General features: G+C 54.8%; 2 protein-coding genes across 2 annotated transcripts; both read right to left on the reverse strand.

Moving 5' to 3' along the window:
• Positions 1 to 1,716: 1,716 nt before the first annotated feature.
• LOC149858780 (basement membrane-specific heparan sulfate proteoglycan core protein-like) lies at positions 1,717 to 8,034 on the reverse strand. The gene is made up of 5 exons (XM_090059386.1): positions 7,839 to 8,034; positions 5,981 to 6,244; positions 5,269 to 5,556; positions 4,587 to 4,847; positions 1,717 to 3,199 (listed from the first exon to the last, which is right to left on the reverse strand). Exons 1-5 carry the CDS (start codon positions 8,017 to 8,019, stop codon positions 3,111 to 3,113), a joined length of 1,083 nt encoding a protein of 360 aa, XP_089915512.1. The 5' UTR covers positions 8,020 to 8,034; the 3' UTR covers positions 1,717 to 3,110.
• A 7,198-nt stretch (positions 8,035 to 15,232) lies between these two features.
• MRPL4 (mitochondrial ribosomal protein L4) lies at positions 15,233 to 19,389 on the reverse strand. The gene is made up of 9 exons (XM_090059388.1): positions 19,237 to 19,389; positions 18,490 to 18,574; positions 17,984 to 18,152; positions 17,729 to 17,780; positions 17,260 to 17,377; positions 16,851 to 16,957; positions 16,317 to 16,426; positions 16,016 to 16,086; positions 15,233 to 15,603 (listed from the first exon to the last, which is right to left on the reverse strand). The coding sequence occupies exons 1-9, from the start codon at positions 19,291 to 19,293 to the stop codon at positions 15,458 to 15,460; spliced, it is 915 nt and encodes a 304-aa protein (XP_089915514.1). The 5' UTR covers positions 19,294 to 19,389; the 3' UTR covers positions 15,233 to 15,457.
• Between the last annotated feature and the right edge of the window lie 3,773 nt (positions 19,390 to 23,162).

Consider the following 23,162-nt stretch of genomic DNA (forward strand, 5'->3'; position numbering starts at 1 on the left):
CAAAAGGAGACCCCCAATGGCCCATTTCAACCAACTCATTTCCTGCTTTAGAGATGCGTTGTGGAAAGCCAGGAACCTGCTTGTATATGGGCACATAGCCCTCAATAGATGCCTGTGTCAAAACATGATTGAACAAGATGCAAGGGTACTACAAGAAAGGGATGGAAGATTTTGGGAGGAGATGGCAGGGGTCATCTAGATGATGGACTGGCCCAGACTTTTCAGGCATGGACCCTCTGAAGAGAGCAATGATGATGATGATGGCAATGATGATGAAGGCAGCAGAGTCAATGAGAGAAAGAAAGCAATGAGGACAGTGGCAACTAAAAGAACTGGGAAAGACAGACAGGGGTAGAGGAGGGGGGAGGGGGCTAAGCTCAGGTTGCAGGAAAAGTTTGCATGTGTGTGACAGACAAGGGTAATGGTCACACAGACATGCAGGAGTGCAAGTACATGGTGTGGATACTGTGATGGGAATGTGTATGATGTAATGGCAATGATGACTTTTGTACTGTCAGGTGAGGCATAGCAGGCACAGGAAAGTTTTGGTAGAAGGATGGATAGATAGATAGACAGAATCTTTTAAAACAGCCCAGCTCTTAACCCAGGGACCAGAGCCACTGCATAGTATAGGGTGGGGAGGCTGGGCTGGCCAGGAGGAGTCCCTGGAGCTGAAGGGATGGGAGGCTGACTACAGGCAGAGCCTGTGGCTGGAAGAAGGCTGTAGACAGGCCCCTCCAGTGAAGAAAAGGCCCCTGGTTTTCCCAGCTGGTGAAGAAGCTCCCACTGTTTCCATCATCCAGCAGATTGAATTAACTTTCCTTTCAGCAAATAAAGGGCCTGGTGCTCATGGGCAATGAACCTGGACCCATGCCTCTCACCCAGGATGCAGTGCCACATCACACCCAGCAGGGCCATGTCACCCTGCCAGGACCAGGCCAGGGAAGCCCCTGGCCTTGAACATTCCCATGCACCTTTTCCTCTCTGCAGCAGAGCTCAGATACCCAGAGCCCTCCACCAGCCCCCTCCCTGATGCACCATGGGTCCTTGCAGCTCTAAGGGGGCATGAGAGGTAGCTTGAGGGGTGGGCTGGTTGTAGGGAGGGGCCCAGGTGGGGCAGTGGAGAGCAGAGCGGAGGGTCCCTTCAGGGCTGCAGCCTCCCCTGGTTTGCAAAACCTTTCAAGGTGGAAGCTGTGGCCAGCCTGGGCACCCTTGAGTGCCTGGCACACCCCTGTGGCAACTGGGACAAGGAACTAGTGGGAGAGAAGCCAGGTGGCATCTCCCCGCAGGAGGCAAGATAGGGTCCCCCCAGCCCCCTGCCATCCCCATAGCATCCTGCCTGGGCTTGTAACTGGGAGCTCACAGCATTAGAGTTGCAGCCCTAGATGCCCTGGCACAGCCTGATTGATGCTGCAGCTGGACTCCTGGATGCTGTTTCCAGATCTGATGCTTGCCTTCCCAGTGAACTCCAGCCTGTCTCTCCTGTGCCCCACTTTCCCCACTTCTAAAACTGACATCAAGCCCTCCCTTTGCTGGTGAACAGCGCTGGCCCAGGGCCAAACCCCCTCACCTCACCAGGGATGGAAGTTTCATGCCCCATCACAGAGGCAGCACCCAGGCCTTGTGACCTGAGAGGTGCCTGCATTCACCCAGACTCCGAATTTATACAAAGCCAAGTCAAAGGGCCCAGTGCTGTGGGCACTGGGGCATTGGCAGCTTTGCCACCCACCAATCCTGGTCCGTTCCAAGGCTCCAGCTGCTGCTGGTAAAAGCCTTGAATACACAGAGTAAGTGGAGCCATAGGGCTTTTTGCAAGCCTGAAATCACAGGCCTGTGACACCCTCCCTAACCTCAGGACAGAACAGACTGTGACCCAGTGCCCAGCAAGTCAGCAGCTTCTGCACTTCGCAGAGAGTCAGAACCAAAGTGATGATGACTCAGGGCAGAAAGCCACTGGCTGGAGATGGTGCCGCATCCTCTCATGAAACACAGCACACATTGTTCATCCAGGTAAAAAAAAGCTAGAAGCTGTATTACTCTGTCAGGGCCCTGGGGCTTGAGTATTCAGTTTTAAGATCAAAGCAAAAATATTAGAGGCTGGGGCTGGCCTTCTGAAGCATCTTGACAGTGCTACACTGTCAGTCATTTCCACGTTTGAGTTAATGTTATGAAGATAGGACCATAAGAACTGCCATTTGCCAGACCCTAGGTCCCTCTTGCCCAGTCTCCTGTGTCCCACGGTGGCAGAGAAAGAGGCTGAAAGGGAGAGGGAATGGGTATGACTGGGGTTGAGCCAATGTTCACCTGAGTTAATGCAAGCACACCTGAGTTAAGGTTTTTAGGTAGGACTAAAACCAGTGGACCCAGCTGTGACACAGATGAGGAGTGGTATGTGTAGGCGCAGATAGGCAAATACACTAGAGTAGCAAAAAAATTTTTGTTAATGGAGCCATTAAAAAGGAGAGAGGGTTGTTAGCAACTGAGATTAACAGGAATCAGGTACACTATAATGAGGCAGGAAGGAGGAGGAGAAATGCTGCTGCTCCTCCTAGCCAGCTGGTTTAATGTTTGGGTGAAGCAGGAACTGAAGGGGGGAAGGTAACTGCCCCACAGCACCCCTAGATTCACCCCAGTCATGTGCGCCCCCCAGTGGATGATCCAGCTGGAGCCAGCCCAGATGACTCCGAGGATGGAGTTCTGCCTGTTTCCCATGTGAACGACTTTTCATGGGGGCAAGCTCCTTGCTCTCCTGTGGACTTTTAACCACCAATCCAAGGCCATTGGCTTTGCCAGCAGGTGCTCCCCGCAAGTAAAAGGGATGCCCTATGGCCATGCAGGCCCCATTCCCAACCAGGACCCTGTGGCAACAGTGGTCAAAACAGATCCAGGACATGGGCAGGTTGGATGCAGAGCTGCTGAACTCAGTGGTGAAGCTTGGACCAGCCAGCTGAGCCCTCCTGTGTGACCCTCATCTTCCATCAGCATGGGCGGATGTGGGGGGTTTGTGTAGCTTGCAGCAGAAGCAGGAGCTGGGGGCCGGCTGATGCAGTCAGAGGGCACTGGCACAGGCCCGGAGTCCGCTGCTGGGCTGTTGTTGTACTCCAACCTGGTTACTTAAACCGGTACTGGAGGAAGCCACCCACTGCCACAATCAGCACGACCACAACCACAACCACCACAATCCAGACCAGAGAGGAGGCTGTGAGAGAAACAGGACAAAAAGCGTGGCAGTGAGAAGCTGACTTCCCTGTGCCTGAAGTATGGTGCTGAGGCTGGCACCCTCCACCAGGCAGAGCTGGGGAGACCTCCCCGCCATCCCTGTCCCCCTCTCCTTTTCCTTTCCCCTCTTCCTCCTCCTCCTCTAGTCACTGAGCAGCTCCTCCAGGCTGTGGCCCCAGTTCCTCCCCCCAACCCCTATATCCTGCTCACTCCACCCATCACTTTTTCCCACCCTCCCCATCACTAGATCCTAGCATCTGTTTGTCCATTTATCTGTCCATTCACCACTAGATCCATCCATCCATCACTAAAACCTAGCATCCTTCCATCCATCTGTCCACATACCACTAGATCCTAGTATCCATCCCTCCCTTACTGGATCCTGACATCTATGTATCTTCCCAGCTAGAGCCTAGCATCCATCCATCCAACTGTCCATCCATTACTCGTTCTAGCATCCATCCATCCATCCCTCTCTCTCTCATATGGCTGACTTAGAGCAACAATTATAAGTCCATTTTAAGGTTAGTCAACCAGTCTAATGCTTTTGAGGAAAGGGAATGTGTTTATGTAATGTCACCATCAAATTTGTATAGATGGCTGAATGTTCTTATGTGGTCCATATTTTGATCAGGGTGGCTACAGTCACATTCTGCAGAACTTCTAATACACCATCTGTGGATCAAGTGACTGCAGCAGCCATGACCAGTTCAGATCCAAATGAGAACCTTCCATGTTTTTTGCAGAAAGTTGAAACCAGAAGGATTTGTTGTTAGGTCAGAAATAAGATGTTTATTCTGAATGGTGGTTTCATTCCATGCTTTCCTCCAAGTTGCTGCACTGTCATGTCCTATGAGGCCTTGTATATATGTGTCCTCAAAGGTTTCTGAGAGACCAATTGGTAAGTTGGGAGTTTCTTTAAATATCTATAGATGAGGAGGTCTGGGTTGTCATTTATGAGCACAACCTCTCTGTATATAGCTTTGTTGGGGTGAATGCCTGGAGGGTCCAGATTGGCTAGCACTGGTAACCATTGAGTTGGTGATTTCAGGGTTCCAGCAATAGCACGCATCCATCATCCACATCCATCTGTCCATCCATCTATCACTAGATCCTGGCATTCATTCATCCATTCATCTGTCCATCCATCATGAGATGCTAGCATCCATCTGTCACTAGATCCTGGCACACACCACTTGTCCCCAGATCAGGCATCTCTTTGCCTACCACCTACAAGCACTGATCAATCTATCCCCTTTAGAAGTGCCTCACTCCTCCCCCCACCCACCAGCATTCAGCTGGTTCACTCTCTCAGGTGGATCTTGGAGCCGCAGGGATGAACTCACCCGGTGCCCGCAGCTTCTCACCTTCTACAACCACATCAGTCTGGCCTGTGACACTGCCAAAGCGGTTCTCAGCCACGCACTTGTAGGCGCCACTGTGCGTGCTCTGGGCCCCGATGATGGTCACAGTGCTGTCATTGTCCAGCCGCTGCATGCCATCCTCAGAAGGAAGCACCCAGTGCAGCACAGGTGGTGGGTCCCCCTGTGCATGGCACCGCACCACAATGTTGCCACCAGCTGCCACTGACATCTGCTCAGCCCAGACACTGACATTGTAGGGTATGGCTGAGGGAGGGAAAGAAGAGGAGTCAATCACTGGGCTGGTACAGGGGGTCCCCAGGGCCACAATTCCAGCCCCATATGAGAGGGGATGTGGGGCACAGAGGTAGGACTCCCTCAGTGGCAAAGCTACCACCTGGTACTTGCGGGAGCTGAGCAGATTCTTGGGGCCACCCAGGTAGCTCCTCCCCTCCACCACCCCCAGCTCTGACTCAGCCTCGAACAAACAAACCCAGGTGTCTTGGCTCTGAGCACCAAGCCTTCCACTACTCCAACCCAGCAACCCTCCCCCACTTCCAGACCTGGGAGGGAACCCATGAGTCCTGACTCCCAGACCCCAGCATCCTCTCCCCAGCATGATCCAGGAATTAACCCAGGCATCCTGCACCTTGGACCCCATGCTGACCCCTCTCTCAGCCCCGCTCACCCCAGACATGTAGGGTGACACTGGCATTCAAGGACAACTCCTGCTGGCCCAGGTGCAGCTTGGCCTCACATACAAGCTCGGTACCATCTTGCTCAGGCTTTAGCACAAAGTCATACTGTAGAGAGTGATTCCTGTGGGTTCTGAGCCATTCGTGGCCACCGCTGCTCAGTGTCAAGGTGAGGTTAGGCTTTGACACTTCGGAGGTGCGGGCATAGACACGGCAAGAGACCTGCCCCTTGTGCCCGGCCACAATCTCAGCATCTGGGAGGATCTCAAGGTGGGAGAGCTCTGTTGGGAGATGGGGCAGAGATCACAGACAGCTGGACAGGGGAAGGGGCCTCTAGCTGGGCTGGGAGTCTGGACTCCTGGGTTGTCTGGGAAGGGACAGGCTCAAACATGCGAAGGTAGAGATGCTGGGAGTCCAGACTCCTGGGTTCTTTTTTCAGGGCTGGAAATGAGAGAGGGGGGAGGTTGAATGGGATACAGGGCTGGAAGTTGTGGTTCCTAGATTGTGGTCCTGCCTCTGGGGCAGGAGTGGAGCCTACCCGGCAGAACCAAGACTCCTGTGTCCCACTGTTAACCCCTTGCTTGCCATGGAACTTTTCAGAAGTGCTTTCCCTGGCTTGGAGACCCTCATGAGGGCACTTGGGTCAGGGGGTGCTGAAGGTCCCCTACCCTGGCAGGGTGCTGGGGATTGGGGGTCAGTGCTCACCATAAACATGGAGCATATCCTTGACAATGACCCGGCCATCAGGGCCCCCCTGCTTGTAGCACTTCAGGTCCACTGGGTTCCAGTCTGAGATGTTGGTGATGCTCAGGGACACCCAGCCAGGCCCCTGCTGTGTCTTCTTCAGCACTGATACCTCCCAGTTCAACTCGCTGGCATTTGCACAGGTGCAGTTGAGGTCCATGGAGCCCCCGAATGGGATCACAGGCTTTGGCGGGGTGATGCTGGGGATGCAGCGGTCAAGGTATGCTGGGAGGGGCACAGATACCAGGAGGTGGCATCAAAATGCCAGTGAAGTCCACTTTGGGGAAGGGGGTTGGCAAAGATTCACCAAAGCCTGGGCACAGCTAGGTCCCACCCTGCTCTGCACCCAGGAAGTACTACTGCCCCCCTGGAGGCAGCCACTTTTCAGCCCCCAACACCACATACCTGCCGTGCAGAGATCCAAGCACCTTGTCTCACAGCCAGTGCCAGCCCCACAGGGGGCAGACGGACAAGCCTGAGGCCCCATACAAGGCACCCACAACTGATTTGAATGAGAATCATAGAATCACAGAGAAGTGAGGCTGGCAAGGACCCCAAGAGGTCAAATCTAGTCCATCCCCTGGCTGAGGCGGGATCAGCCGTCCAAACCACCCCAGACAAATGACCTCTGAGCAACATGACAGTCACCCCTGCCACAGGGACAGCAAGGGGGCTATGGCTATCAACATCCTGCTGCTGCAAAGGAGTTCATAGAAACTGAAGAGATCCCAGGCAGAGGTCATGCCCCTGCTGCAAAGGTGAGGGAAACCCCCCTAGTCTGTACCAGTCTGACCGGGGGCATCAGTCTGACCCTGAGTGCAGGGGCAAGACCTTCAGGCTTGGTCCCAGCAGGAGCATTGGCACAGCTCAGTCACCATCCCCAGCTTGGGCTGCAGCCAACAGCCAAGGACCCAAGGAGAGGCTTAACCCCCCACCCCACACACCCGGGTAGCAGAAAAGAGGAGGGCAAAACCAGCTAAGACCCCAAGCCTGGGAAATCCCCACAGCAGAGCACAGGCTTTGCTGGGCCTAGATCATCCCCCACCAGGGGTTGCCCAGCCTCTCCTGGAGCCCCTCCAGTGCCTGAGGGTCTGCAGCTTCCCTGGTTGGGGAGACCTCCAAGGAGACCATGGGGGTTGCTGGTCCCAGGCTGTGACCAGGAGCAGCAGGGACAGTGCTGTGGGGAAGGCATGAGTTTGCAGGGTCTCAGCAGGACCTGAGGAGGTGGAAGGTGCTCTGGGCACTGCAAAGATGAGGCACTGCCAGGGCTGTGGAGTGGTGCGAGGGCATGAGCACGGACCTCCCCTGCGGCCGCAGTGGGGGCCCTGCAACCGGCGCCCACCTCTGGGGGAGGCTCCAAGCCCCGACATGGAGCGAAATGAGGTGTGGGAGCCCGCAGAGCCTCGGCCGGCTCCTCCGGCCTGCAGCGACCCCCGCCCGGCTCCCCACGTCTGAGCCCGGCAGCTTGCCCCATCTCGCTTCGCTGCCGCTGCCCACGCCCCGGAGGTGGCTGCATTTCCCCTCCGGATGCAACCCTGCGGCCGGCCTCAGACTGCGGGGAGGCGGGAGGCTTTGCGGGGGCTTTTCTCCGCAATCCAGGGCTGCCGCTGGCGTCTCCTCGGAGGCCTCCGGGGCCCCGATCCAGCCTCTGCCTCCTGCCCCCGCCGTCCTCTCCCTGTCCCCCGCCCTTCCCCGCCGCCGGCTTCCCCCGCCCAGCTCCGGGGCGCCCCGCCGGGGGCCAGCGCCGCCCCAGCCGTCGGGGCAGCGACGCCCCGCGGGCCGGGGGCGGCCGGCCGGCTCCCGCCCCGCCGCCGCTCACCTGCGGGCAGGCAGAGACAGAGCAGCGCCAGGGGGCCCAGGCGGGCCATGGCACGGAGCGCGGCGGCGGCGGCGGCAGGTGGGGCCGCGCCACGCTGAGTGCAGCCGTGCTCACGGCCCTCCCCGGCCGGGCCCTCCTCTCCATCCTGTCGCTGCGGCGCCAGCGAATCGGGCAGGGCCATAGACGGGATCCGGGCCTCACACGACCCAGAAATCACACGCACTCCCACGTACACCTACACACACCCAGGCACATGTACCCCGATCACGTGCCTGATGCGCGCCCGCTTGCCCAACGATGAGGCTGAAGTTGGCTGCTTTTTCCCAGGTCCTTATTCCCGGTTCCCTATTCCTTATTCCCAGTAATTTATTCCTTATTCCCAGTTCCCTGTTCCTTCTTCAAAGCTAATCTAGACCCAATAAAAAACTTGTTCTTAATGAATTCATAGTTTCATAGTTTGTAGGGCCGGAAGGGACCTGAGCAGATCATCAAGTCCGACCCCCTGCCATGGCAGGAAAGAGTACTGGGGTCAAACGACCCCGGCAAGGTGTTCGTCTAGCCTCATCTTAAAGACCCCCAGGGTAGGAGCCAGCACCACTTCTCTTAGAAGCTGGTTCCAGACCCTAGCTGCCCTGACCGTGAAGTCGCGCCTCCTGATGTCTAACCTAAACCTACCCTCTGCCAGTTTGTGACCATTATTCCTGGTCACTCCTGGCCGTGCTTGGGGGAACTGGGACTCCCCCAATGCCTGCTGGTCCCCCCTGACTAGTTTGTAACAGGCCACTAGATCCCCCCTCAGCCTTTTCTTGTGGAGGCTGAACAGGTTCAGGTCCCGTAGCCTCTCCTGCCCTGCTGCCCCCGATCATGCGAGTGGCCTCATGCGAGGGGGGGACCCTCTCCATGTTGTCCACATCCCTCCTGAAGTGTGGCACCCAGAACTGGACACAGTACTCCAGCTGTGGCCTGACCAGTAGGCCAGTCTGTAGGCCAGCTGCTGGTTCTTCCTCCCCAGTTGTAATACCTTGGACTTGTCAGTGTTGAATCCCATCCTAGTCTCATCTTCCCACCCCTGTAACCTGTCTAGGTCTGATTGAAGCCTATTACTCCTGTCTAGCATGCCCACAATTCCCCACATCTTAGTGTCATCAGCAAATTTGAACAGGGTGCTTTCTACCCCCTTGTCCAAGTCACTGATGAAGATGTTGAACAGCGCGGGCCCGAGGACCGAGCCCTGTGGAGTCCCACTGCCCATATCCCTCCAGGTCGAAAATGACCCGTCCACCACCACTCTCTGGGTGCAGCCCTCCAGCCAGTTGGTGACCCATTTGACTGTGTGGTTGTTGACACCACAGTCACCCAATTTTTTTAATGAGAACGGGGTGATATACAGTGTCAAAGTCCGGAAAGACTACATCCACCGCTACCCCTGCATCTAAGGATTTTGTGACCTGGTCACAGAAGGCCACCAGGTTGGCCTAAAGAAATTGCACATCCTAAAGAAAGAGACTGTCATTAGCTATGTATATGTACTAATTAATATGCAAAATAATATCCCACATCAAGTACAGAGCCCTAAATGAAGGTTAGATTAGGATGGGATTATGGGACAAAATATTTCTTGAGTCATCCCAAATTTCCTGTCGATGCCACTGGGGGACTGTCCCAAAGAACCCTGACCACAGTCCTGCCTGGCCTAAAGCATGGGCTGGCTGTGCCAGGCTGCCAACTAACAGCCCCCATGCCCACTATATAATGGCTTGAATAAGGAACTGGCTTTCAGGCTGGAATTATGGCTAGAAATTTTGCTTGGGCCACCCATCAGAATATCCCTGTACCACCGGTGGACTCTACCAGATACATCTCATCAGAGTCTTGCCCAGCCCAAAGCGCAGATTGGCTGTGCCAGGCTGCCAGCTGACACCCCCTTGCCACTGTGCTAAGTAACTGGACCTGAATAAGGAACTGAAATTTGGGCTGGGACTATACCTAGAAATCTTTCTTGGGCCACCTCACGCCATACCTCTGTGGCACTGGAGGACTCTCCTGCATATTGCTGAGGACAGATTTACCTGGCACAAAGCTCAGCTTAGATGTGTCAGGGTGCCAACTGACAGCCCTGCAGCCACTGTGCTAAGTATCTGGATCTGAATAAGGAACTGGAATTTGGGATGGGATTATACCCAGAAATCTTTCTTGGGCCACCCCAGACCACATCTCTGTGCCACTCAGGGACACTCTGTGATATCTCTGACCAGAGACTTGAGTGGCCTAAAGCGTGGTTGGGCCATGCCAGGCTGCCAACGAACAGCCCAGACACTGTGCAAAGTATATGGGCCAGAATAAGAAACTGAATTTGGGGCTGGATTCTGGGCTACAAATCCTTCTTAGGCCACCGCAGAACATATCTCTGTGCCACTGGGGGATACTCCTGGACATCTCTGACCAGAGACTTGCCCGGCCTAAAGTGCGGTTTGGCCATACCACTCTGCCAACAGACAGCACCCCAGCCACTGCGAAGTACATAGACCCGAATAAGGAACTGGATCTTGGGCTGGATTTTGGCTACAAATACTTCTTGGTCCACCCCAAAATACATCTCTGTACCACCGGGAAACACTCCTGGACATCTCTGATGAGAGACTTGCCTGTCCCAAAACACAGTTTGGCTGTGCCAGGCTGTCAACTGACACCACCTTCCCAGCCACTGTGCTAAGTACATGGACCCAAATAAGGAACTGGATTTGGGATTGGGATTATAGCTAGAAATCCTTCTTGGGCCACCCCAGACCATGTCTCTGTGCCACCGGGGGACTCTGCTGGACATCTCTGACCAGAGACTTGCCCAGCCCAAAGTGCCTTTTGGCCATGCTAGGCTGCCAATTGACAGCACCTCAGCCACTGTGCTAAGTATATGGTCTTGAATAAGGAACTGGTTTATAGGGTGGGATTAGGGATGGAAATGCTTCTTAGGCCACCCTACACCATGACTCTGGTGCACCAGGCCACTCTCCTGAACACCTCTAACCAGAATCTTGCCAGGCTGCCAACTGACAGCCCCCCATTCCCACTGTACTAAATGCATTGGTTTGAATAAGAAATTGGCTTTTGGACTGGGATTATACTTAGAAATCCTTCTTTGGCCACTCCATGACTTATCTCTGTGCCACCAGGGAACTCTCCTGGCCATTTCTGACAAGACACTTGCCCAGCCCAAAGCGCATTTTGGCCATGCCAGGGTGCTAAATGACAGCACCCCAACCACTATGCTAAATATATGGACCTGAATAAGGAACAGGCTTTTGGGCCAGGATTACAGCTAGAAGTCCTTCTTAGGCCACCCCATGGCATACCTCTGTGCCACCGGAGGACTCTCATGGACATCTCTGACAGCAGACTGGCCTGGCCTAAAATGCAGTTTTGCCGTGCCTGGCTGCTATCTGACAGCACCCCACCCACTGTTCAAAGTAGAACAGCTTGAATAAGGAACTGTTTTTTGGGCTGGGATTAGAGATGGAAGTTCTTGTTGGGACACTCCATTGTATGACTCTGTGGCACTGGGCAATTCTCCCAGGCATCCCTGACCAGAGTATTGTCTGGCTTAAAGCACGGCTTGGCTCTGCCATGCTGTGAACTCAGAGCTCCCCTCCTGCCTCCCCTAGCAACTGTACTAAGGACAGTGGCTTGAATAAGGAACTCTTTTTGGGCTGGGATTAGAAATGGAAATTCTTCTTGGCCACCCCACACTATGACTGTGGCACCAGTGGACTTCCCCAGACATCCCTGACTAGAGTCTTGCCTGGCCCAGAGTGTGGTTTCTTTATGCCATGCTGCTAACTGCAGTCCCCCATATCCATCAATATAATAAAAGGCTTACTCTGGCTGTCTGTGTGTCTGTCTGTATGCCTGTCTGACCATAATGCTTCTAGCCAGCTGCGCATGCACCCTCAAGAGGGCAGGTGGCAATTGACTGGGTGGCACACACTGTGTGAGCCCAAGTTTGCACTGCTGCCAGGGAATTTTGGGGTTGGGGAACGTGCCCCAGCCATCTGAGCAGCTGGGCTGCCCCCTGCCACCCTGCCTAAAGGCCAATGGGGTATCATGGTGGCTGCCCATCCTGGATGCCCCCCCAGAACAACCGGCAGGGACAGGGAGACGGGGCAGGGAGGGAGGGGAAGGGAGGCAGCCAGTTGTGGGCCAGGCGGACGCAAAGCAGCTGTGGGGGGAAGGAAGGGAGCAGGGTCGGACCTAAAGCAGTGGAAAGAGGGTGGGAATGGGACCAGACTGAAGTGGTGGGAAGGAGGAGGGGAGTGGGATCGGATCCAAAGCAGTGGAGGGGAGGGGGGTTGGCTTGGGGTCAGGCCTGAAGCAGCTGGAGGGAGGTGTGGTTAGAGCGGGCCAGGCAAATCTCTGGTCAGAGATGTCTAGCAGAGTCCCCCAGTGGCACAGAGACATGGTCCGGGGTCGCCCAAGAAAGATTTCTTGGTATAATCCCAGCCCAGATTCCAGTTCCTTATTCGGGTCCATGTATTTAGCATAGTGGCTGTGGGGCTGTCAGTCAGTGGTTGGCAGCCTGCTATAGCCAAGCTGCGCTTTGGGCTGGGCAACCCTCTGGTCAGATATTTCTAGCAGTGTCCTCCTGTGCCACAGAGGCATGGTGTGGGGTGGCTGAAGAAGGATTTCTGGGTATAATCCCAGCCCATACTCCAGTTCCTTGTTCTGTTTCATATACTTAGCACAGTGGCTGGGGTGCTGTCTGTTGGCAGCCTGGCAAGGCCAAACTGCGCTTTGGGCTGGGCAAGTCTGTCCTCAGAGATGTGCAGGAGTCTCCCGGTGCCACAGAGGTATGGTGTGGGCTGGCCTAAGAAAGATTTCTAGGTATAACCCCAGCCCAAATTCCAGTTCCTTATTTGGGTCCAGTTACTTAGCACAGTGGCAAGGGTGGTGTCAGCTGGCAACCTGACACATCCAAACTGTGCTTTGGGCCAGGCAAGTCTCCAGTCAGAGATGTCCAGCAGAGTCCCCCCCCGTGCCTCCCAAGCATCACGTGGGGTGGCTCAAGAAAGATTTCTAGCCATAATCCCAACCCGAAAGCCTGTTCCTTATTCAAGCCATTATACATAGTACAGTGGGCACTGGGGCTGTTGATTGGCAGCCTGGCACAGCCAAACTGTGCTTTGGGCCAGGCAGGACCGTGTTCCCAAAGAACCCCGACAGTCCCCCAGTGGCATCGACAGGAAATTTGGGATGACCCAAGAAGTATTTTGTCCCATAATCCCATCCTAATCTAACCTTCATTTAGGGCTCTGTACTTGATGTGGGATATTATTTTACATATTAATTAGTACATATGTATAGCTAATGAAAGTCTCTCTTTAGGATGTGCAATTCATTAATAACAAGTTTTTATTGGGTCTAAATTAGCTTTAAAAAAGGAACCAGGAATAAGGAACTGGGAATAAGTAACCAATTTCAGCTTCATTGGCTAATTCAGGACCATTTCAGGGAGGGGGGACGGCAAGGAGGCTTCACCAGAACCTGGGCACAGCCAGGTCCCGCTGGTGCTAGCGCCAGCGCCAGCCAGAAGCAGGAGTGGAGCTGGGCAGAGCCAAAAAGCCCTGGGGACAGTTTATCTCCCAGCCCGGACTTTGCACCCAAGTGCAAAAGGAACAGCTCAGCTGCTGGAGGCTTCTCTGAACCAGGAACAGACCCCAGGTGCACCTGGGAAGGACACCCAACGCTCCCCTGAAGCAGCCACTTTCTAGCTCTCCACACCACACACCTGTCCTGCAGAGACCCGAGCACCTCATCTCACGGCCAGTGCCAGCCCTGCAGTGGGCAGAGGGACCAGATTAGGGCCTGGCCTGTGGTACCCATAACTGATTTGAATGAAAATCATAGAATCAGAGAAAAGTGGGGCTGGCAGGGACCCCCAGAAGTTGCATCTAGTCCATCCCCTGCTTGAGGCAGGATCAGCCCAGACAAACCACCCCAGACAAATGCATCTCTTCTACAGCCATGGCCCCACAACCCCTCCACCCTCATGTCACCCCTCTTCTGGCACCGCTGTGCCCCTGGCTTGAGGGTTGTAGTATTCAGGACCCAATGCCTAGGTCCAGCATCCAAGTGCAACAGGGTGGGCAGGGGTCTGGGAGTCTCCACCAGTGCCAGAGCTCCCAATGAGAGGCTCAGAAGGGCAGTTACCAGTCCTGGCGGGGCAGGGGCCTCATAGCCTGGTGCTGAGGGACTCCAAGTAGCCACATCCCAACAGCCCAAGCATGGGAAGGGACCAACTCCCTGCCACTTCTGGTCCTGCAGGGATATCCCCAGCCCAAAAAAAACTTTTTGGGGGAGAAGTGGGGTGCTCAGACTCATGGGTTCTACCCCTGGTGGTGGAAGGGAGGGAAGAAGCAGAGAAGCCTCCTCCCCCCCAGTACAGCTGCAGCACCAGGCTTCCTTGTCACTTCCGGTCCCAAACAGATCAGTGGCCTTTCAGCACCACAGAGATGCCTGTATTTGGCTGGCAGCAAAGGCCCAAGTGTCCCTCCCGCCCCAGTGCTTGTGCATAAGGTCTGTTGTTCACAGATATGCCCTTGTAGAGCCAAGCCCGTGTCCCACATACAGGGCCCAGGCTGGGGCCCACTGTTCTGGGTAAACTCTGTGAAGGCATCTCCCTGGGGCTGGAACCAAGAGTGACAGGTGCTTGGTGCTCCCAAACTGGGAAAAGAAAGTAGAGACCGAGACCTTAGCCCTGCCCTGCCCTGCCCAGGATGCCTGGGTTCTTCAGTCAGCTCCAGGAAGGAGCCTGAGCTGAGGCCAGTCACACCATGGAGCTGGAAGTCAGAAGGCCTGGGTTCTCTGGAGAACAACAGTGGTTAGGGGTATGTGGCAGACTTGGGGCGGGGGGGGAGGAAAACAGCTTTTGAGGCTGCAGGGGAGCTACTCAGAGAACAGCACAGGAGACCAAGGAAGCCCAGCCTCAACTCAGAAAGCTGCAGTTAGCAGCACAGGAAGGAAATGGCCGCTGGGCAAATGACAGTGGCTGGAGGGGGGAGGGGGGGAAGAATGCATATAGACTCTCACCCTGTCTCCCCAGGCTGCATGGATGTCTGGGGCCTCTTGAGTCAGCAACAAAGGGGGGTGGTCAATCTCACATTCTATAAAAGCAGCTGTGCCACTTCCAGAAGCAACGCAGCCACTTTTGCTGGTGACCCTGCTCCCTGGCCATCGCTGGGGGGGGGGGGGGAAAGGGCCATTAAGGCTCCTGCCTGCCCCCTGGCCACTGGCTAAACAAGGAGTGTGGCCTGACAGACAGTGCACCCCCATGCACCCATGTGTTGCCCCTCCTAGGCTGCAACTAGGCCACACCCCCACCACAGAAGCGGGGCACAGCAAGATGGAGACAAGGGCAGCTTTAATTAATGACTCCTTTCACCTCCTTGCTCCAGGGGGAGCTGGGACAGGGGCTGAAGCCCCCCCCACCACAGCAAAGCCCAAACCAGCCCCACAGGCCCCCCCCCACGCAGAGAGAGTAGAGCAGTGGGTCACTGCCCCACAAATTCCTTCACATGCTCTGGTACATCCAATGCAGTCCATCTCTCTCCAGCCCCGCAGCCTGGCAGCTAAGGGAAGTCAGAGTAGGGCAGGCGGAAGGGGTACAGAGCCGTGTAGCGCACATCATGCCAGAGCAACTTCTCCTCCAGGAAGGCCACTGTGTCCAGTGTGAGCACCAGCGTCTCATGTTTCAGCATGCTGTGCACATTGAGGCCTGGGGACAAAGGGAGGGGAGGTTGGGGGCCTGCACCAGGCCAGCTGGCCAGGGGGGTCCCTTGCAGACAGCTGCTCCAGGATGGTCACTCGCAGGGAAGGCCAGTAGGATGTCAGCCACCAGTTGCCACATCCCACCCCAGAGGTAGCTGCATCAGCTCTGGACGAGGGGTCCCCATAGACGCAGCTGCCTCTGCCCCACCCCAACATTTCAGTGCCAAAAGGCCTGATTACCTATCCCCCCCGCCACATCCTGGAGGCAGCTGCATGGGCCACAGGGTCCCTGTATACCATCCCAGAGATGGCTGCATTTAAGTGTCTGACCTCAGGGAGAAAAGGTGCTGTGTCCTGGTGGCTTGGGCTCCAGCAGTGGCAGCAAGGGGTGTTCCCCATCCCCCCCACAAGGTGCTCACCTAGCCCTGGCACCAGGGTGATGGACTTCAGGCCAGCCACTGCCCGTGTGATATTTTCAGGCATCTCATTGCTGGAAAAAAAAAAGACAGAAAGAAAAGAAAGAAGATGCTCATGGGCTGGGGCCCTGGCTGCCCAGGGAAGCCCATACCCACCCCCACAAGGCTGTCCTAGCTTCCAGACAGCGGGGGGGCTGGTTCAGCCAGATGGAAAGGCTAGCGGGAAGGTTACTCCCCGCTGGGGTCCCATGGGGTGGGGGAGAGAACACATCCCACAGGTTGTCTTTGGCCAAACCCCACTCACACATCCACAATAAGTACAGACTGGCCCCAGCGCCGGTACCGCGCCAGGTTGGCCAGGTACTGTGAGTCGGGTGTTGGCAGCTCCAAGTTGTCCACAATGTGCAGGTTGTCCTGTGGGGGGGAAGGACAGGGGATATTGTAAGCTCCTTCCCCAGGCTGCTCCGCTGAGCCTGGTGCTCACTCACAGCCTCCACCTGCCCCAGACCTCTCTGCTCTGGGACTGACTGGGACCCAGTTAATAGAGACCCAACCCTGTGGAGCTACAGGACCCTGTTCCCAGCCCAATGAGAACCTCTGATTAACCCCTTATGGGGACAGTCCTGCCCCAGGAGGAGAGCACCTCATTCCAGCTCAGCAAGCAGACCCAGCACTGGGGAAATAACCCAGGAGTCCGGGATCAGAGCTTTTCTCCATCTTATCCCCTAAGACTTCTTCTGGACCACTTAACCAACTCTCAGGGCTCTTCTCCCTCCAGCTGAGGTGAAAACCCAGGAGTCCTGACACCTGCACCTCCTCCCATCCCTGCTCCTGGTACCTGCATCAGCTTAGTCGTCAGCGCCACCTTGAGGCCTAACACCCGCACCTTCATGGGCAGCATATAGTAGTAGCTGGTGGGACCTCGGGGGCCGTGTGCAACACCACCTTGAGAAGGGGTTGGGGAGGAGAGAAGAAAGAGGCATAGGAAGTCAGCAGGGACATATGAGGATGTCTAGGCTGACAGCAGGGAGCCCTAGTCCACAGCAGCCTCCAGCTAGGGCAGGAGCCTGAGGGAGGTGAATGGGAGGGGTGAGGGGACCTGTGGCTGTGAGGACAGGGAAGGAGGCTGACGGCAGGGGCCCCTCCTGGTCCCACATACTCACAACCATTGCTGGGGGGGTGGGGAGGAGACAGGTCAGAGGGCCCCAGTCTACAGGGAAGGGTTGGGGGGTCTGAAGAACACTTACCACCACGCCACAGAGGCGAACGGATGCTGCCATGCCGGGCCCGGCCAGTACCTTTCTGTCTCCAGGGTTTCTTGCCGCCACCCCTCACCTCTGCCCGCGTCTTCACCTTAGCGTAACTCTGGAGGGGAGGGCAGCAAGTGCTGGGTCAGGGCACCTGCCAAGAACCACCCTAAGAGAGAGCTCTGGGAGCCATGCTAGGGGTTTAAAAAAAAAAAAAATCACCCAAGAGCCCACAGCCAAGGGGTAGCACAGAAGAGAAGTAAACCTAGGAGTCTGGGCCCACATCCCCAGCTCAAGCCCATTACACCTTCACTCCCTTCCCAGATTTAGGATAGAACCCGGGAGTCTGGGCTCCCAGCCCCACCCTGCTGCCAGGTAGGAAGCATAGTCTAACAGTCCTGCCCCCAAGTCCCTGTACCAAAACCACTAGTGCCAACTAAGGTTCCAGTGCCTGCCCAACCACACTCACGATTCTCTTGAAGTTCTTCTGCCAAATGGCCACCGTGTGCAGGATGTCCAACCTGCAAGGAAGCAGGAGAATGACCTTGGAGGTTGGCCGGGAGGCATGTACACACTTGTGTGTATATATGAACACACCAGCCTGAAGAACTCAGGACACAGAGTTGGGAAGTGGCTGGAGAAGGGAGGAAGAGGCCAGGCTGCTGCTTATGAGCAGAGGTATTACCCATCAATCCAGCAGCCCCAGACCTAGGCTTGGCCATACCTAGGTGTCACAGCAAAGACGTCAGGGTGCAGATCAGCCAGGCCCACAGGCTGGTCATCGTAGTGCCGCAGGGACTCCACCCATGCCTGTACAGGTGTGTGGTGCACAGGGACAGCAAAAGGACACTCCCGCAGGATCGGAGTCTCCAGGATCACAGGGGGTGGCTTCTCTAGGGGGAGGCAAAGCCCAAGGGACATGCGAGCACAGCTTGGGTCAGGCATTGAGAAAGCTTGGTCCTCTCAAACCACCAGATGCAGAGCACTTGGCCCACCCCAGAGAAACAGGACTGCCCCTGCTGACCAGCAGCAACACAGAGACCAACCCCCTCACTGCAGAAGCTGCTCGGGTAACAGGAAAGCCCCACCCTTTCTAGGGAGATCGGAGCCCTTCCCATACCACATTCCATGCCCCTGACCCTGGCACACCCACTTCTTACAGTATGAGGCAGGTGCCTGCAAAATCACTTCATGATGGCATTGGGAAGCAGAGCCATGAACAGGACTCACCTGCCTGGGCTGCCACATTCACCTGGCTTGCGGGGGTTGTGGAGGTCCCCAGGGGCCCTGTCTGGCCAGAGAACATGGCCAAAGCCTTTGGGCAGAAGAAAACAAGGCTGGGGCAAAGTGAACACATGGAGCCAAGGGGGCAGCTCCCCAACTTGCGGCCACTGTGGAATAAGTGGGCACAGACACCACCTGCTTTGTGCAGGAGTCCAGGTGGGCAGAGCCTAAGCAAGGGGGAGTTATAAAGGCCTGCTGGAGCACACAGCTGAACCCCACAGCAGGCAGCTTCAAAGGGGGAGGGGGCAGGTGGGCAGAGACCCAGTCCTCTTCATCTACTCAGGACCAGCAGGTTAGAAGAAGGCTGGTGCTGCCCTGTGGTGGGCCCTAGGTAGGGCATCCTCTGGTTCAGGCAGGCTGGCCAGGGCCCCCGGACCCCAGCCAAGCCTAAGTTTCATAGTTTCTAGGGTCGGAAGGGACCTGAGCAGATCATCTAGTCCGACCCCCTGCCACGGCAGGAAAGAGCACTGAGGTCAAGCGACCCCAGCTAGGTGTACATCTAACCTCCTCTTAAAGACAAGTGTTGCCAAGGCCCCGCTGAGCACCCTGTTCTCTTACCGCTCCCCACGGAAGCCCAGCGCTGACCCCTGACCTCCCTCTGACCCCGCCCCACCCTTGTTTGACCGCCACGCACCACACCCCGCCCCGTCCCGGTCCCGGCCCCGGCCCCAGCTCCTCCTCCGCTGGTCTCACCCGCGCGGCAGCGCCGCCCCGGAGCCCGAGGCCGAAGCCGAGCCCGACCCGAATCATCGCGGCAGCAGCCTGCCCCCCCCCACGTGTGCGCTCAAGCTGCAGCTTCCGGCGCGCACCATGACATCATCCGCGAGGCGGAGCGGGGCACGCACGTAATTGAAGGGGGAAGCGGGGTGGGGCGGGGCTTCGCGGGTGGGTGGTAGTGCGCGCGCGCATGTAGGTACCCCTGTGCATATGAATGTATACGTATGTGCACGTGTAGTGTCTGTGGGTATGCGTATATGCCTGTATGCGTCCCTGTGTATGTCTGTAGACACTTATGTATGAATGAATGTGCATGCATGATGTATGTGTGTATATTTGTGTGTGTAGGTATGTATGCACGTGTGTATATTTATGTAGGAGTATGCAGGCACCTTGTATATGCATGTGTGTATGTAATGTCAATATGTACATACGTGTACATGTATTTACGAGTGAATATGTGTACGATGTGCATGTATGTGTTTATGCATATGTTAGCTATATAAGTAGATATGCACATAATATGCTTATATGTATGCGTGTGTGTATGCATATAGGAGAGAGGGATGGAAGGAGCAGAAGAGAGACAGAGGATGAGGCAGGGGGAAGGAAAGAGGGATCAGGATTGGGGCAGGGGAAGATGTGGGGGTTGGGGTAGGGGAGACCAAGGCAAGCAAGAACACTACAGTGGATGCCGGGGAGGAGGTAGAGGTGCTGCTTCCCGTCCTGTGGGATCCCTTCCCAGATCCTCAGCTGGTGTCCCAAGATACTGTGTGTATCTTGCACCAAGTCCCAGCCCCTGCTGAGGTATCCAGTGCCATGGGTTGCAGGCAGCAATGGGAATGAAACCCAAATTGACTCTGGAATGAACATAGTGCATGTGGAAGGGAGCCCAGTGACAGACAGAGCGAAAAGTGCTCATGAGAAGGCCACAGTGCTGTAAGAGGCAGCAGAGAGCAGAAATGTCATAGTCTGGACACAAGGTCACACTGGGTGAACCACACAGGGATTTGTGTGACGTGTGGAAGTGTGTTGCACACACATTTAGATACATTTGCCCTGCTAGAGCCCTGAACATACATCAGTCCAACTCTAGCTCCTCTACCTGCAACACGGAGATCCCATGGCAAACACACTCGCCAGGCCTGAGGCTTCATAGCATGTGAGAAGTGAGACTGTAGCATCTGAAAACTTACGCCTCTCAGTCCAGAAGGTGCCACCTTGCCCTGCCTCCTGCCTTTCTTCAGACTCTCCTAGCTGATGCTGGAACTGGCATGAGGTTGTTCAGTGCAGCCATGTGTGCTCCCAGCAGGGGGAGTAGTGACACTGAGGAAATTTGAAGGGACTTTTGTGTGAAAGTGCGAAAGTCCCCCCAGTGCCTGCCAGGTTTTGAGTGCGTGTGAGCAGTGTCATGATGACTGTGTGGCCAGTCCTTTGCCAGGATGAGGAATTAGAAGGCTTTTGGGGCTCAGGTTCTGCTTTGAGGAGTTTAAGAATCCGTACTCTAAACAACAGGAGGTCATCTAGTCCAACCCTCTGCTCAGAGCAGGGCCATCCCCAACTAGATCATCCCAGCCAAGGCTTTGTTTAGCCAGGTCTTAAAAACCTCCAAGGATAAAGATTCCACAACCTCTCTGAGTAACCTGTTCCAGTGCTTAACCACCCTCCTAGTGAGAGAGTTTTTTCCTAATATCCAACCTAAAATTCCCTTGCTGCAGCTTGAAACTTGCTCCTTGTTCTGTCATCTGCCACCATTGAGAACAGTCCAGCTCCATCCTGTCTGGAACCCCTCCTCAGGTAGTTGAAGGCTGCTATTAAATCCTCTCTCAGTCTTCTCTTTTTCAAACTAATTCCAGTTCCCTCAGTCTCTCCTTACAAATCATGTGCCCCAGCCCTTTAGCCATTTTCACTGCACTCTTCTAGACTCTCTCCAATTTTTCCATATCCTTTTTGTAGTGAGAGACCCCAAACTGGACACAGTACTCCAGATGTGGCATTCCCAGTGCTGAATAGAGGAGAACAATCGCTTCCCTCTATCTGCTGGCAGCTCAGTATGCCATTAAGCTTCTTCGCAACAAGGACATGCTGTTGGCTCCTATTTAGCTTATTGTCCCCTGTCACTCCCAGGTCCTTTTCTGCAGAGCTGCTGCCCAGCCAGTCAGCCCCCCGCCTGTATCAGTGCATGGGATTGTTTTGTCTTAAGTGCAGGACTTGGCACTTGTCCTCATTGAACCTTATGAGGCTCCTTTTGGCCCAGTCCTCCAATTTGTCTAAGAATCTCTGAATCTTAGCCCTACCCTCCAGCATATCTACTACTCTGCCTGGCTGGTGACATGCAAACTTGCTGAGGGTGTACTCCATCCCATCTTCCAAGTTGCTGATAAAGATACTGAACAAAACCAGCCCCTGGACCAGCCCCTGAGGCTCTTCATTTGATACTGGCTGCCAACTAGACATCAAGCCATTGATTACTACTCTCTGAGCCCAGTGATCCAGCCAGTTTTCTATCCACCTTACAGTCCATTCATCTAGCCTGTATTTCCTTAGCTTGCCTGTGAGAATGTTGTGGGAGACTGTATCAAAAGCCTTGCTAAAGTCAAGGAATATCACATCCACTGCTCTCTGCATCTGAAGAGCCAGCTATCTTGTCATGAAGGCAATCAGGTTGGTCAGGCATGACTTGCCCTTGGTGAGCCCATGATGACTGTTCCTAGTCATCTCCTTCTCTTCCAAGTACATAGAAATGGATTCCTTGAGGATCTGCTCCATGATTTTTCCAGGGACTGAGGTGAGGCTGACCAGTCTGTAGTCCCCCAGATCCTCCTGCTTCCCTTTCTTAAAGATGGGAACTTATTAGGGATGATTAAGAAATGATAAACAAAACTGAAAATATCATCATGCTCCTTTATATATCGATGGTGCATCCACACTTTGAATACTGTGCCCAGTTCTGGTCCCCATGCCTCCGAAAGGATATAGATAAACTAGAGAAGGTTCAGAGAAGGGCAGCAGGAGTGATCAGTTGAATGGAGAAGCTCCCAAGTGAGAGAGACTAAAGAGGCCAGGCCTGTTTCATTTAGAAAAAAGATGCTTAGGGGAGACAGGAGAAAGGTTTACAAAATCTTCAGGTATATAGGGAGCAAAAGGAAGATGCAGAGTATCATGGAACCCCTACAGGACAAACTAGGGCAATTGGTGACAGAGAGGGGGACAAAGCTGAGCTCTTCAGTGAGTTCCTTGCGTCTGTATTCCTAGACACAGACCAGGACAAATCTCCCAGTTGGATCATAGATAGACACAGGAGGGACAGCAGCCCACCAACTATTAGCACAGACTTAGTGAAGGGGCATTTGGAGGAGCTGGGTGTGTTCAAATCAGCGGGCCCGGATGAACTTCATAGACCAGTTGGTGTCACCTCTATCCTTGCGAAAACTCTGGAAAAAATCATTAAGGATCACATTTGTGGGAACTCAGCAGGGGAAATCATGCTGAAAGGAAATCAGCACAGATTCATTGCAGGTAGATTCTGCCTAACTAACCTTGTTTCTTCTTATGACCAGGTCACAAAATGCTTAGATGCAAGAGTTGAGGTAAGTGTCATCTACCTAGACTTTCAGCAGGCCTTTGATACAATATCTCATTCTGTTCTTGTAAATAAAATGACAGGCTGTGAAGCAGACGATTACATGGTCAGGTGGGGGCAAATTGGCTTAGGGTTCACACCCAGTGAGTGGTGGTGGATGGGTCGATATCGACCTGGAAAGATGTGGGCAGTAGAGGCTTCTTCACAAGGCTTTTTCACAGTAATCCCTAAAAAGGGATTGGACACATTCTTGAAGCAAAGGAGCATCAGTAGCTGTTGAGCATGGGAGTGAGGCACACGGCCTCTGAATCAGAACTTC

This window comes from Crocodylus siamensis, chromosome 8 (genome assembly GCF_052110815.1).
Source record: "Crocodylus siamensis isolate JL-2025a chromosome 8, ASM5211081v1, whole genome shotgun sequence".
NCBI lineage: Eukaryota > Metazoa > Chordata > Crocodylia > Crocodylidae > Crocodylus > Crocodylus siamensis.